Source organism: Hyperoodon ampullatus (assembly GCF_949752795.1).
Source record: "Hyperoodon ampullatus genome assembly, chromosome: 1".
Lineage (NCBI taxonomy): Eukaryota > Metazoa > Chordata > Mammalia > Artiodactyla > Ziphiidae > Hyperoodon > Hyperoodon ampullatus.
The window spans coordinates 57,996,328-58,010,611 of record NC_136914.1 but is presented as its reverse complement, the minus strand read 5'-3'; the positions used below and the strand labels follow the sequence as shown (position 1 = coordinate 58,010,611).

Sequence of the window (14,284 nt, the reverse complement as noted above, 5' to 3'; positions counted from 1 at the left end):
ATGCAGAAAAATTGTGTTGGATTTGTTGAAAGACCAAATGATGGAAAGAATTGATAGTTAATATTTTGTAAGTATTTTATATGCTTCATCAAATTCTATGCCATTGTTTGATCTTTTGTGGCAGCAGCAGTACATGCAGCTGCTGAAATGGGCTTCTAAATCTTCCAAAGCATGAATCTCAGCAAGACCCCATGGAGCTTGTATGAACAAACCCTCAGAGCAAGGTAGTTGTAAATACAAATAGTGAGTGTCCAGAAAAACATGTGTTTATCTTTACTCTCTGCTGGAAATGACCCTAAAATGAGAATAAAGGAGGTTTTTATTTTTTTATTTTTTTTTATTTTTTATTTTTTGCAGTACGCGGGCCTCTCACTGCTGTGGCCTCTCCCGTTGCAGAGCACAGGCTCCGGACGCGCAGGCTCAGCGGCCATGGCTCACGGGCCCAGTCGCTCCGCGGCATGTGGGATCTTCCCGGACCGGGCCACGAGCCCGTGTCCCCTGCATCGGCAGGCGGACTCTCAACCACTGCGCCACCAGGGAAGCCCGAGGTTTTTAAAGGGATAAAAGCACAAGGTCCGAAAGAATGGGAAGGGAGGTAACAGCAGACCTGAGACCTCAAACACTTTTGGAAGGTGGAAAGCAGAATGAGAAGCGAGGAGAGTTGAAAAATCTGAAAACGAAGTGCCTACTTGGAGATGTCAGTGAAAGAAAGCAATTTGTGCAGCAAAACCCCAGCAAGTTTCAGGATTTAGAGATACAAGTTTGGGGCTGTGGAAACACACTGTCAATGGAGGAGGAAGATACAGAGCTTAAAATAGGGTCACTGATTCCAGGTTTAGAAAATGAACATTTAGACTCCCCCGGCAGGTTACATCCTCTCTTCTGAGCAGTTAGGAGATGCCCCAGGATGAAGGCTGAGTTGTTGGCTGTGTGAGTAGCTGCTCCATATTGGAGCAAGAGGAAGAAGGGTAAAAAATAAATGGGCCTGGTGGCTTAACTGTGTGGAAAAGAATATTTAGGAAATGTTTTACAAATATATTGGAAAACTGAGATGAATTGTCTTAGGACCACAGAGCTAAGCATATAAAAAACGAGACAGTCATCAACTCCAGGTGAAAATTAAAAGTTATACAAGGAAGGAAGCAGTCATTTTTCCCTACTGGGCTTGGCAGAAAATAATACTTACATAGTAACAAGAAGTTAAACATTAAAATTTTTAAAACAAGAGTGTGTTATGATTATACTGAGGCGATGAAGGAAGGAACAATGGAGGTTCTGGTTTAGTGAAGGGGTGCTAAAGCACCATCTTCTGGAACAGGAAGTAAAGAGAAAATAGCATCAGCGTACCAAGCAATAGTGGTTTATAAGCATATTACAGTGGTTCTCTTCACTTTCACTTTCTGTGAAGACAAACCTATCTTCCTATAATACTAAGATAGTATTTGCCTTTTCACTGTGTTAACATTTACACTGATGGTGCAAAAGCCACAGTGGGTAAAATTGCTGGTGCTTCAGCAGCATAAAACTGAGTAGTGGTCATTGTGTTCTTCACCACCACACTTGAAGTTAAAAAATAAAAGCCAGGTTCACTTAAAAATGTCCTCAATGAAGCAGTAAAAATCATTACATTTATTGCATCTCAACGTTGAGTCCACATCTTTTTAACATTCTGGGTGGAGAAATGGGAAGTAGCATAAAGCATTTCTCCTGAATACAGAAGAGCACTTGTGTGGCTTTTTAAGTTGAACTAGGCACTTAATGCATGAGACAGTAAGTATCTTAACTTGAAAGAACAGCTGACAAATTATGGTTATTCAGATTTGGGTATTCGGCAGACGTTTTCTCAAAAATGAAGGAAGTAAGCCTGTTGTTTCAAGTAAAAATAACTGATCCCATTTGTTGCCAATGAGAAAATTTGAGCTTTCAAGGAAAAATTAGAGTTTTGGAAAACTTGTATCTCCCATAGTGAGTTTAGGGCTTCCTAATACTTAAAGAGATTTTTAATGAAATCCATGATATTAACATATATGATTTTCTAAATATTATATAATAAAATTTGTCAACATTTGGAAGATCTACATTACTCATTTTCCAAGTGACCAATGTGTGATGTTATCCATTCAAAGTTCAAGACAGACAAAGGGTTTTAGTACAGCAGGGTACAAAAGTTCATTGGTATGGTTTCAGATTTCATATTGCAACTAACCTTTAAGAAACTACTGCAGTTGAATTTTCATGTAGTATCAAATCAGAATAGCCACATTATCTGAAAGGGCTATTCAAGTATTCCTCCTGCTTCCAGCTACATATCTGTACAATGCCAGATTTTTAAAGTTTACTGCAACCCAGACAACATATCACAGCAAACTAAGTGCAGAAGTAGATAGGACAATCTAGCTGTCTTCTATTATGCCAGACATTAATGAGGTTTGCAGAAAACGTGAAACAATGGCACTCTTCTCACTCAAATATTTTTTGGGGAAAATACAGTTACTTTTCATAAAATTATTTATATGAGCATGTTTATCACTGTTATTTTAAAATGAATAAGTAAGCAACTATTTAAAATGTTCCTCAGTTTTAATTTCTAATATGATAATTATAGATATAATTCACATAGACAGAACCTCTTTTGCGTCTCAATAATTTTTTAGATTGTAAAGGGGTCCTGAGAACAAAAAGTTTGAGAACCACTGGCATATAATTTAGAAATCTAGAGGTGAATAAATAGGAAACTGCAAAAAGAGTTGAAAATCGTCCGTTTTTTAATATTATTTGACTTGTTAAGCAATGTACCTGTATTAATTTGATAAGACACATATAAATATTTCAAAACAAACACCTTCCCTTATATAAACATTATAAGGTTATCTCATTTCTTTGGATAACATTTCTCTTCTTTACCAAAATGAGAGTGGAAACATCTCTGAGCAATTGGACAGCTGGAGGCGATAAGTGGAGTGATTCAAATGCCCAAACTCTCTGTCAGAAACATTTTTGTCCTTGCGCAGATGGCCAGGATGGCTTCAGCCAGCCCCAAAGGACAGCTAGTAACCGCTGTCACTCTTACTTTAACACCATGACCCACTCAGAAATAACGCACCAGTCAGGCTGCCTACTGAAAAGAAATTAAAATTTACCCAGCTACTCTGAAGACTTTTGAGGGGAAGGAGGAAACATGCTCTCCTCAAACGTCTATCCATGTTAGGGAATGCTTTCATAGAAGTACCCTGCCCAGATGCATGTTTTTAGAACTCCAAATCTTCATGACACTTACAGAATGGCACTGGATGCCAGACATGATTCATGGTTCAGCAGAAATGAGTCAGTGATCTGGGGAAATGGGACAAGTCCAAATGATAAAGAAGGCTCCATCCTTAATGCACTAAGGCCAGCTTGCCAGACCTGCTGATTTGGCTAGCTACCAAGCCTGGGAATGAAGACACTGAAGAGACACACTTTTCAGATTTAACTGGACTTTTAAGCTACATATCACCATTCTGCTCTTAGGTTACTATTTTGTCTAAAATATGGTATGACTAAATATTATGACTCATTGTTTTAGCACATTAACAACTCCTAAACATAATTTGAATGTGTTATTGTGGCTCACCAGTAGTAATGCTCATTAAAAGAATGATTACTCAGAGCCTTCCGTTAACCCTGACCCAGCCTTTCCAATGTCCCTGTCCCACCTCCTACTACTCCCTCTCCTAATACCCTGTTTGTTTACTTCACAGAGCCTACATATCACTTATAATTGTATGTTTACTTATAGGTTTATTTGTTTAATATCTCTCTCCCTTACTGGACAATAAACACCACAGGGCAGAGATTATCATGTTTGTTTGGTTTACTACTTGTTTATCTGTTTCCTAGCACAGTGTGTGGCACAACATAGCTGTTCCAAAAAAATGTTTGTTGTATGAATGTTAAGTGAATGAATTCAAATTAAGATTATTATAGCCTCTAGTCTGTTTCATTTTTATTTTTCAAGAAGGCTTGGGGACTAGATGCCTGATAATAAGTAAAGAATGTAAGCCCTGAAATAGCCAAAAGGTAGTTTATTTACTTACTGACACCTTCAGCTCTCTCCATGCATCAGAATGACTCTTCATATAGAGAGTGCGACTGGAGTATATAATAGTAGACATTTTCTAACAGGACTCAAAGTTATGTTGGATTTCATAACACAATTCAGTGTTTTATATGTCCTGTTTGACCACTACTGAGTTAACGAACTTAAGTTTTCACGTCCAATGGCTATATTTCACTCACAGGAGTGTGGGGTTACAGGTGGGATGCTTATGTCTATGCTTTAACTTTTATTAACATTTATTGAGTTCTTCCAGGTGGAAAATTCTTGTTACACTAGACTCAAACTATAAAAACCAAAACCATAAAGGAAACTTCACTTAATTTGATACTAAAGTTAAAAATATCTAATTATCAAAAGATACCATAAAGGAAGATCAAATGGGGAGAGAATATTTTCATAACACACAATGTCATATGATTAGTTTCCTAATCATATTTTTTAAATTCTTACAAATCAATAAGAAAAGAACAAACTGGTAGAAAAACTAGTGAAAGATGTAAACAGACCCCTCATAGAAAATGAACCCTAAATGATCAATAAACATATTTAAAAGAATCTCAACCTCATTAGTAACTGTGAAAATGAACATCACAACAAGAAGCCTTCATACCTATTAGATTTGTAAAAATTAAAACAGCTGATAATATCCATATTGACAACAATGTAGAACAACCAGAACACTTATGTAATGTTGGTCGGAATGTAAATTGAAACAATTCCTTTGGAAAATAATCTGGTGTTATTATAAAGTTGAAGTTGTACATGCTCTGCCAGCAATTCCATGCCTAGACATACTTGTGCACCAGGAGACTATGCTATAACATTTATAATAACATTGTTCCTATTAGGAAAATAACTGAAAACAACCCAAATGTACATCAGTGATACAATTCTCTCACCTTACAGTAAAATACTATGTAGCAATGAAAGTGAATGAATGAGAGTTACACGCAGCATCACGGGTATGCTTTTTAGAGAAAAAAAATGCAAGTAGCAGAAGAATACGTACATTATAATTCCACTTACATAAGCATTTTACAACAGTAAAATTAAAAAAAATTTTTTAAACTCTTTATTATGGAAACTTACAAATGTACACAAAGTAGAGAGGCTGTATTATGAACCCCCACGCACGCATCACTGAGCTTCAACAAACGGCAGATGTGTTTCTTTTATACCTTCCTCTTTTCCCCACTTTGACTTATTTTAATGTAAATATAGGACTTTGTGTCGTTTCACCTGTAAATACTTCTGTACCAATATTGTTTAAGGACATAAGGATACGTTGTAAAATTATGAAGAAAAACTGTTAAGAAAAATTTAAAGAGAAAACACAAGATTTGGGCTAGTGGTTACCTCTGAGCAGGGAGGAAGGGACAGGATCAGGAAGACAGTGGATTTAAAAATGATAGTAAGGCAGCACACAGATATTTGTGCTATTATTCTTATAATATATCCATATTGTAGATATTCTTCAGTATCTATTCAAAATGCACTTGTAAAACAATTCAGAAAATTCCGTCTGGTGATCCTTTTCCACTTTGGGAGTATAGATGAGGAGGTTTAGAGATTGAATAGAGAAGGTTAATAGGCAAGTGACAGGGACTTCTACAGAATCCCTTGGAGGTCTTGACTTGTAGCCTCTGGAGTTGGTGGGGGTACAGAGGCTTTACCCAGCTCTTGCCTCAAAAACTTTTAAGGTGAAATGATAGTTAGCATTGTCCAAGAGGGAAGAGCAAGAAGAGAGGGCTGCATTGGAAACCGCCAACATTTCCAAAGTTTGTGAGGGCAAAGATGTGGGTTTTCCCATGGGCCAAGTGGACACCACAGAAGTTAGCTTGGTTTTCTATCTCAAAACAGATCTACCTCAAAGAACCACCTGCTAGGGTGAGTGACACCAACAGAAAGAGGCTGTGAGGGGTGTACTGTTGGAGTAGGGACTGAGGAGCAGGTGCTAGAGCACGAAGTAGAGATTACAACATTCAGGTCAAGGAGCAGAGCAAGGGGCCAGCCCCCTGGGTGAGGAGGTCTCTGTAGAGATCGCAAAAGTTCTCAGCACAGAAACAAATGGCACTTTGTTAAAGCACAGATGTCTGGGCCTGCGCTCTAGAGATCCTAATTCAGTAGGTCCAACGTAGAACCTGCAAATTTGCATATCCACCAAGGCTCCAGGTGATGCTGACCTGCTGGTCCAGGGACCCACTTGGAGTAGCTTGTTCTGGGAGGCTCTTGAAATCCAGCCTCTGTCCTCCCTCTCTGAACTTATCCCAAACCATTTCCTCCTCACTCTTTATGTTCTGGTGACATCAGTCCCTTCAATGTCTTAAAGTTAACCACTGTCTCACTGCCTCAAATTTGTCATTCCCTCACCCTGCAACACTTTTCCCTAAATTCCGCTTTGCTGGCCTAACTCCTAGTCATCTTTTATGTCTCAGCTTAAATACCACTTTTTAGGAAAACCTTCCCCAACCCATTCACAAGGTTTGGTCCCTTTGCTTTATGCACTCTCCTTTATAACATTTATCACAATTGTAATTATATAATCACTGGAATTTTTGTCTGTGTTCTTTTCTAGATTCTAAGATCCATGAAGGCAGGGAATTTTCCTTGTTTGCTGCTTTAATCCTATTGCCTGGAACAGTACATGGCACATTAATAAACACTTAATATTTGTTGCATGAATGAGTAAATGAAGGTATATAGATTTTCCCAAAAGGTTTAAGAAAATGCCCCTAAATAATGTAATGTTTTAAAATGTTTACATAATATTTTACATTACATATCATATATAATTATTTATAATATTTTAAAATTTCCCTATATTATTTAAAACGTCCTTTGTCTTTTTTTTTTTTGGTCACGCCACACAGCTTGTGAGATCTTAGCCAGTGCTGTTGACAGTGCAAGCGTGGAGTCCTAACCACTGGACAGCCAGGGAATTCCCAAGCATCCTTTGTCTTTACAGCTAATTTATTTCCTTTTTTATTTCCTCAGCAGCCACTTACAGGCAAATGTCCAGAAGTAGCAATAGCAAAAACTTAATAGCCAAAGCAGATATCAGCATCTATAAAAGGTAAATTTTTGCTGCTTCAGAGTGTTATGTACAAGCAAACATACTTAGTGTGACCCAGCTGTACATTCCTGGGAAAAGAATTTTGAGTCAGGATACAAAAAGGGATCAGGGCCATTTGCTGTGAATTCCTGCAGACTCTTTCATCTGTGGGTAACGCATGAATGTATTTCAGCTCCTCCAATGAAGCTATGTTCAAGATTAACAAGCTTTCAAAAACAGCTAGCTTTAATGATATAGGATCCTACCCTTACAAAACAAAACAATTTCTTCCCAGTCAACTTGGAAATCAACAAATATAGGCAAAAAGGATTCTTCAGTTTGATAAACTAGGGTTATAAAAACATGGGTAGAATACTGAGAACACAAAGAGGCACACACATACAAGGTTAGACCTCAGTTGCCAGGTATATGTATTACACTTACTTGCAAAAATAGCAAAAAGGGTACTTTTCTTTTTGACTGTGTTTTCCTTTATGGCAAACCAAAGTGTCTCATTATTTTAATGCATTTTTAAAGGCGTTCTCCAAATCAAAATCTGTGCTTCTGGGTTCTATTTAGATGCTTTAGGAATTTCAGTGGTGAGCAGGGTAGGACTGCATGCTCCCCTCCACCCCAACTCTCTTCAATCCCAGAAGCACTAATTTTATCTTTAGAAAGTGTGTGTGTGTGTTGCTATACAGCGGAAACTAACACAGTATTGTAAAGCAACTATACTCCAATAAAAAATTTTTTTAAAAAAGTGCATGTGTGTGTGAAGTATGTATTGGGGTAATGTAGCAGATTTACTGTGGGGAGAAAAATGGGAGGAGGAATTACTGCCAAAAGAAGGTTGGAAAACCCTGGCGCAGTCTAGCACAGCTAGAAGTTAGTTCCAAGTGTTACCTGTATTTATAGTCCCTTTGTAATGCCAGAGATACTGTGTCCAAATTTCCCAGTGTCCAGGGCATTCCTTGGAATGTCTCCAGTTCCACTACCCTCTCATTTGACCTTCAATCCTGCATTTCTGACTGTCTACTGGATATGGTCCCTCCATCTCCTTAGACTCAAATCATCCACCTCCTCCAGTTTTTCAGACCTTGACAGTGACCCCAGAGTTCTCTCAGGTACCCAGCTTCAGACTCATCCTTCCTATCTAGTCGTTCACCAAGTTCGGCTTGGTTTCTTTTATTCTAAATATTGCTCTCTCACATCTTTTCTCTGCTTTCGCACTACCCCTACCCTGGTCTGATCAGAGCATCTGATGCCTGGAATACCCTTCACAGCTTCCTAAGTGGCCTCATGGCTCCATTCTTTTGGGGTCTAACTCATTCTTCCAGACTAACTCTCCTTAAATTCTCCCTTTCATCTTAGTACGTCCTTATACACAACCTTAAATGTTTTCCACTTGCTTTTGAAACCACTTCTGAACTATTTCTACTTTGCTTTCAGGGCTTTTCGAAATCATCTGGCTCCACTGTGTTCCAGTTAGTTCAGTCTCCTCACTGTCATCTAAAGATATTATTACTATTCCAGCATCTGTACTTTTATGTAAACATGTTGAGTTGACCTGGCCTAAAAGGACCTGTCCCTCTGCCTACTTCTTCTGTCTTTTCTCTCATCTTTCCTCACCTGTTATCCCATGTTCGTCACATAGCCAAGTACTTGCAGTTCCCTGAAAACGTTCGTCTCTAGGCCTTTCCCCTTGCTTTCCTCTTCCACCCTTAGTTTTCTCAACTAAAGTGGCACCTCCAGCGTTAATGCTTCCTTCATCCTGCTCTTCAGGCAAAATATCACATCTTCCTTTGAGCTGCCATTGCATCCTATACATACTTCTGTTACAGCCCTTATTACACAGTATTGCAATGTTTTGATTATATGTCTGTCTGATTCCTCTATTAGACTGTGAACTGCCCTCTTAGAAGAGTTTTAGACTTGGTTTCAAAACAAGGTCCCTGACCTCCAATAGCTCCCAATTGTTTTGTACCATCAATGAGTCACTTTAGTAACTCAATAGGTATTTGTTGAATGAATAAATGAGTTAAATTTCTACCTAACTTCTTACTCTTCAAGGTTCAACTAAAATCCCCTTATGTCTCTGAAGTCTTCTTTGACCTTTCTAGTCCTCCAGCCCTTCTCTGAAGTCTGATAGTCTTATGGTTGTCCTATAAAAATTAGGATGGGGCTTCCCTGGTGGCGCAGTGGTTGAGAGTCCGCCTGCCGATGCAGGGGACACGGGTTTGTGCCCCGGTCCGGGAGGATCCCACATGCCGCAGAGTGGCTGGGCCCGTGAGCCATGGCCGCTGAGCCTGCGCATCCGGAGCCTGTGCTCCACAACGGAAGAGGCCACAGCAGTGAGAGGCCCGCGTACCACAAAAAAAAAAAAAAAAAAAAAAAAAATTAGGATGATTTCTTTTTATTATCATTATTTTTTTATTGGAGTATAGTTGATTTACAATGTTGTGTTAGTTTCTCCTGTATAGCAAATTACTTGTACATATACATATATCCACTCTTTTTTAGATTCTTTTCCCATGTAGGTCATTACAGAGTACTGAGTACTGAGTAGAGTTAGGATGATTTCTTTAACTGGATTGCAAGTTCCTTGAGAGCAGGGACACATTTATACCCATCTCTGTCATTGCACTGGTCACAGTGCTGAGTTTAGAGCAAAAGCTCAATACATATTTGCTTTGTGATTAGAGTTATATAAGTTCTGTACTTAGGAAAATAATGACAGCTAATAGTCTATTTGGAAAATCCTAAGTTTTTTCTTAATATGGTTACTGTCATGAAATTCAGAAAATATTTAGTGAGTACATATTAATTTCCTGCCACCGAAACAGTGGTTGGGATACAGGCATGAATTCTATCACTGAAGAAATGCTCTCCAGGTAAAAACTAGTATTGCTACATGGAAGTTGTGTATATTTCTTTCACTTTTAAATTTGCAAATATCTAATTGGTTGACTAAATAGTTTCTGAGTGACCACCAGGTTACTTTGTTTTTCAAGGAATGGGTATTTTGTAATTCTTCCTGGGTAATTTTTCTCACGGGAGCACTGAAGTCTTTTTTGTATCTGAGATTGTCATGGTCGAGAATGGGGAGGATGAGTCTTGAATGATCTGGTCTAATTTTTTTGAAAGAGTCCAATCTATGACCAGAAACTAGTGGAATGGATAGGATTAATCTAAGTAAGTTGTATGTGTGCCGTAACTTGAGTGCTTACCAGCTTACTTAGACTGACCAGATGCCACTGAGTGGTATACATCATGGTGCTATGATGACATCTTGCCAACATGACTGACCAGAGTTCCAGGGAGTGTCATCAGACTTGCATAGAGTAGAAGGGTAGACACTGCCCTGTGTTGTGCAGTTCCAACCCTTTGCCACATCTTAGTCCAACTGTATCACGCCTGATTTAAATCTAAGTTGAGTTTCTTGTTTTCCTGTTTTTTTATGCATTAGTTTACTCATAACTTAGTGACTACTGTATTATGCATAACTACTGTAGGCTAGAAGCCATGCTTGGTGCTCAAGATCCAAAGGTAAAACAATAGAACCCCTGGCCTCAAGGAGGTCAGTTGGATAGCTAAATAGTAAAATATATATGCCATTGTAGAAATAATATTTAATATTGCCTTATGTTGACTCTGAAAAGCAAAATTCAATATATGAATATGTTTTTATACTAAAATCCCTTTAACCAATAGGAATACATAATTAAAGATATTATTAATACTAGTGATATTACTACCCTATAATATGAATATTTTGCAAAAAGAAGATGAGGCCCTGCTTACATAACTAGAATAAATGTTAAATAGTATTCTAGTAGTAATTAGGTGGTTAGGGAGGCAAAGTAACTCTTATAGGACTCTAAATACCAGTAATTCTCTATAAAAGTAATATATTTCCAGCACATTATTCATGTATTATTACATTATAATATAAGAGGTAGCAAATGTCACCTTGGGGGTTAAGGCTGGATCCAGATTTTGTGGGGCCTGAAGCTCATAAAAGTGTAAAGACCTCTTAAAAAAATAAAATAAAATTAGAACACAAAATTAGATGTAGCCTGTGCACATGAAGAGCCTTGAAGCTTAAGCTTTACTTACTTCACAGAAAAGCTGATGGTAGACACATAAAAGATGAATATCCTTTCTACTCATCAGTCATATTAGGGAAAGACTTTGGCATTAGGGAGAAGAGTGCTCATTAAGTGGATATCAAAAGTAATAAATACATGTAAAATAAATCTTTAGATTGATCTTTGTCACAGCCTTATTCTACCTTTATTCTATCAGACTTTATTCTATTATTTGGTTTCTTTTTAATTAAAAAAATACCACAGGTATTCATTGAGTATAGGTCATAAATACTTTGTTTTTTAAGCTACAGGCTGTAGACCTGTGCTAATACGTGTTCATTAGCCACATGTGGTATTGGGCACTTGAAATGTGGCCAGTGCATCTGAGGAACTGAATTTTTATTTGTGTTTAATTTTAATTAATTTAAATGTAAAAGCCGATACTCAGTTCAGTTCTTACAGAACTTTTAAGTATGTTTGGAACAACTTGGGTCTAACAATCTACTTTTTCAACTACATTTTTTTGAAATCTAAATGCACATTAAGTATTTCCTAGGAAAATTTAGCATCCAAACTGAGATGTGCTGTAAGTGCAGAATTCACATTGAGTTTTGAAGCCCTGGTGACAAAAGGAATGTAAAATATCCTGCTAATAATTTTTATATTGATTACATGTTGAAATGGTAATATTTTTAATATATTGGTTAAATAATATATTTTTTAAAATTAATTTCACCCAGTTCTTTTGATTTTTAAAAAATGTGATGACTAGAAAATTTTAAATTGAATGTATATCTAATATTACACTTCTATTAGACAGTGTTGCTTTAAACTCTGACTCAAAGGGAGTATATAATTTTTGAAACCACATACGTGAAAGATAAAATGAGGAGGATCACAGTAGATGGAAAGTAATTACCAAACATTACTAATGGGATATTTTTACCTTACTTCAGGTGGTGGAATTCCTACCACTATGCAATCCAACTGTACTCTGGTTCCTTCTGGAACTTCTCTGCTCCGTAACTTTTGAGTGAACCGGGGAGGTTGCCCCAGAGGTTCTTCATAGTACAAAGACGAAGGAGAAGACCCTGGGGTGGTGTCTCCCCCATCTGCCTCACTGGCAGCCTGCTCAGCTTCGCGCCTCTTGGCTTCCTGCTGTTCAAGGGCATGGTTCACTTCATTATCCCTGGTATCTGCAGGGATAGGGATGGGAATAGAAGATCTTTCTCTTCTTTCTGATAGATCTGAGAAACTGGAGCTGTTTTCCTGCATAACTTTGCTTTGAGATTCCAATTTATTCTTGTGGTTTTTGCAGGCACGAGGTCTAATCCTTTTGGAGCTATGGGCTTTGAAAAGGGATGACAGCTCTTCAATGAAATCGGCAGCCTTATTTAAGAATACTTTTTTGGACTGGGTTTCAGAACTATACTGTGGCCTTTTTGCCTCCTGGAGGCTCTCTTTAGAGTTGGTAGGACTTCGTGAGTTATCCTGGCAGAAGTTAGGGTCAAAACTTGATTTGGGTGAGTGTTTCATCTGATCAGAAGAAAAACATCTTCTAGCTTGGGCTTCATCTGCTTTCTCCAAAGGGTCATGATTGATTGCCAGTCTTGCCAGATTGACACTTTCATCTAATTCTTCTTGGCTCAGAAAGGCTGAAAGATCTGGAAGGTCATCTTGGCCTCCTCCACCTTCAGCAGCTCCAGAAGGACTGCCAAAATGGAAAGAGTTGGAGGAAGGCTCTGCTCGACTCCTCTCATTGTTTCCCTGATGCCTAGTTTCAGCTAAATAGCTCTCTCTTAGAAGCTGAGATATGGAAGTAGAAGCTTCTAGGCTGTCGTCTTGCATGCTGTCACAAAATAACAATAATAACAAAAAGTTTGGATCATTTCTACAGAATAACAAGTCTGTGTTTATTACAGCATGATAGATGCTTAAGAACTTAAATCTGAAAATAAAAATTGCCTAGTTTTGATACTTTCACAAAGTTTACTTTAAAGACTTAACGGTTATTATTCTCATATTGTAAAATGGAGAGGAACTGAATGAGGTTTCCCTGAAATTGGAAATAAAAACATGGTGATTATCACTTTATTAAATTATTTAAATACAAGTTCAATTTTGAAAGCTATGCTATAACTATAGAGATATTAAATACAGTTTCTAAACATAATTTTGATAATATCTGTAAAGGGTTTTTAGTTTTAAAGTGCTTTCATACACAGAGAGTTTTCTCTCCATCCTCTCCCCCTTACTCTGAATGTAATAAAATAACAGAAATTAAAAGATGTTGACAATATAATCTCATCTAGTTACTGAAAATATAAACTTGACCTAGCTCATGAAAATAAATAATGCTTTTATTTTATGACTAGAGACAAGTTGTTTAAATTCAGTGTTGTTTTTAGGCTCAGTGTGCTCTGGAAAACTATAATGATTTAGCTTTTTCAAATAAGGTATAATTATTTTAATTTCTACAAAGGTGTGAGTTAGAGCCTAGGTTTTAAAAAAATCTCCTAAATTAACATTGGTGAAGAGGGGATATGGAAGACAGGGAAGTGGGGTGCAAGACAGGACACTTTTCACTGTATACCCTTTTCTTTTTTTTTTTTTCTTGCGGTATGCGGGCCTCTCACTGTTGTGGCCTCTCCCGTTGTGGAGCACAGGCTCTGGACGCGCAGGCTCAGCGGCCATGGCTCACGGGCCCAGCCGCTCCGCGGCATGTGGGATCTTCCCGGACCGGGGCATGAACCCGTGTCCCCTGCATCGGCAGGCAGACTCTCAACCACTGCACCACCAGGGAAGCCCTGTATACCCTTTTCTTAATTTTAAATTGTAATTATACGAGTATATTCTAATCAGTTATATATTAACATAAATTATATGGGTATATTTATGCAAAAATAAATAATTCGTAAAGTCTTCTAAAAATAGTACAATAACTTTAGTTCAAAGCCCCTTGGACTAGAAATTTTGGTAATGCAAACTACTTTCATATTATTAATGTTATACCCATTTATTCACTCACACATTTACTACAAGGAT

At 37.7% G+C, this 14,284-nt stretch overlaps 1 protein-coding gene across 2 annotated transcripts in view; it reads right to left on the bottom strand.

Annotated features, from left to right (window-relative positions):
• The window catches only part of MYPN (myopalladin), a gene marked incomplete at both ends in the record, with an annotated part of 66,118 nt that extends 53,031 nt beyond the window's left edge, over window positions 1-13,087 (bottom strand). Inside the window, one exon of one of the 2 annotated variants that reach the window (XM_079717707.1) lies at window positions 12,186-13,087. In XM_079717707.1, coding sequence (XP_079573833.1) covers window positions 12,186-13,087 — 902 coding nt within the window. Of the gene's footprint in view, window positions 1-2,904; window positions 2,925-12,185 lie in introns of those variants that run through there. The other variant, XM_079717708.1, reaches the window with a different exon arrangement.
• Between the last annotated feature and the right edge of the window lie 1,197 nt (window positions 13,088-14,284).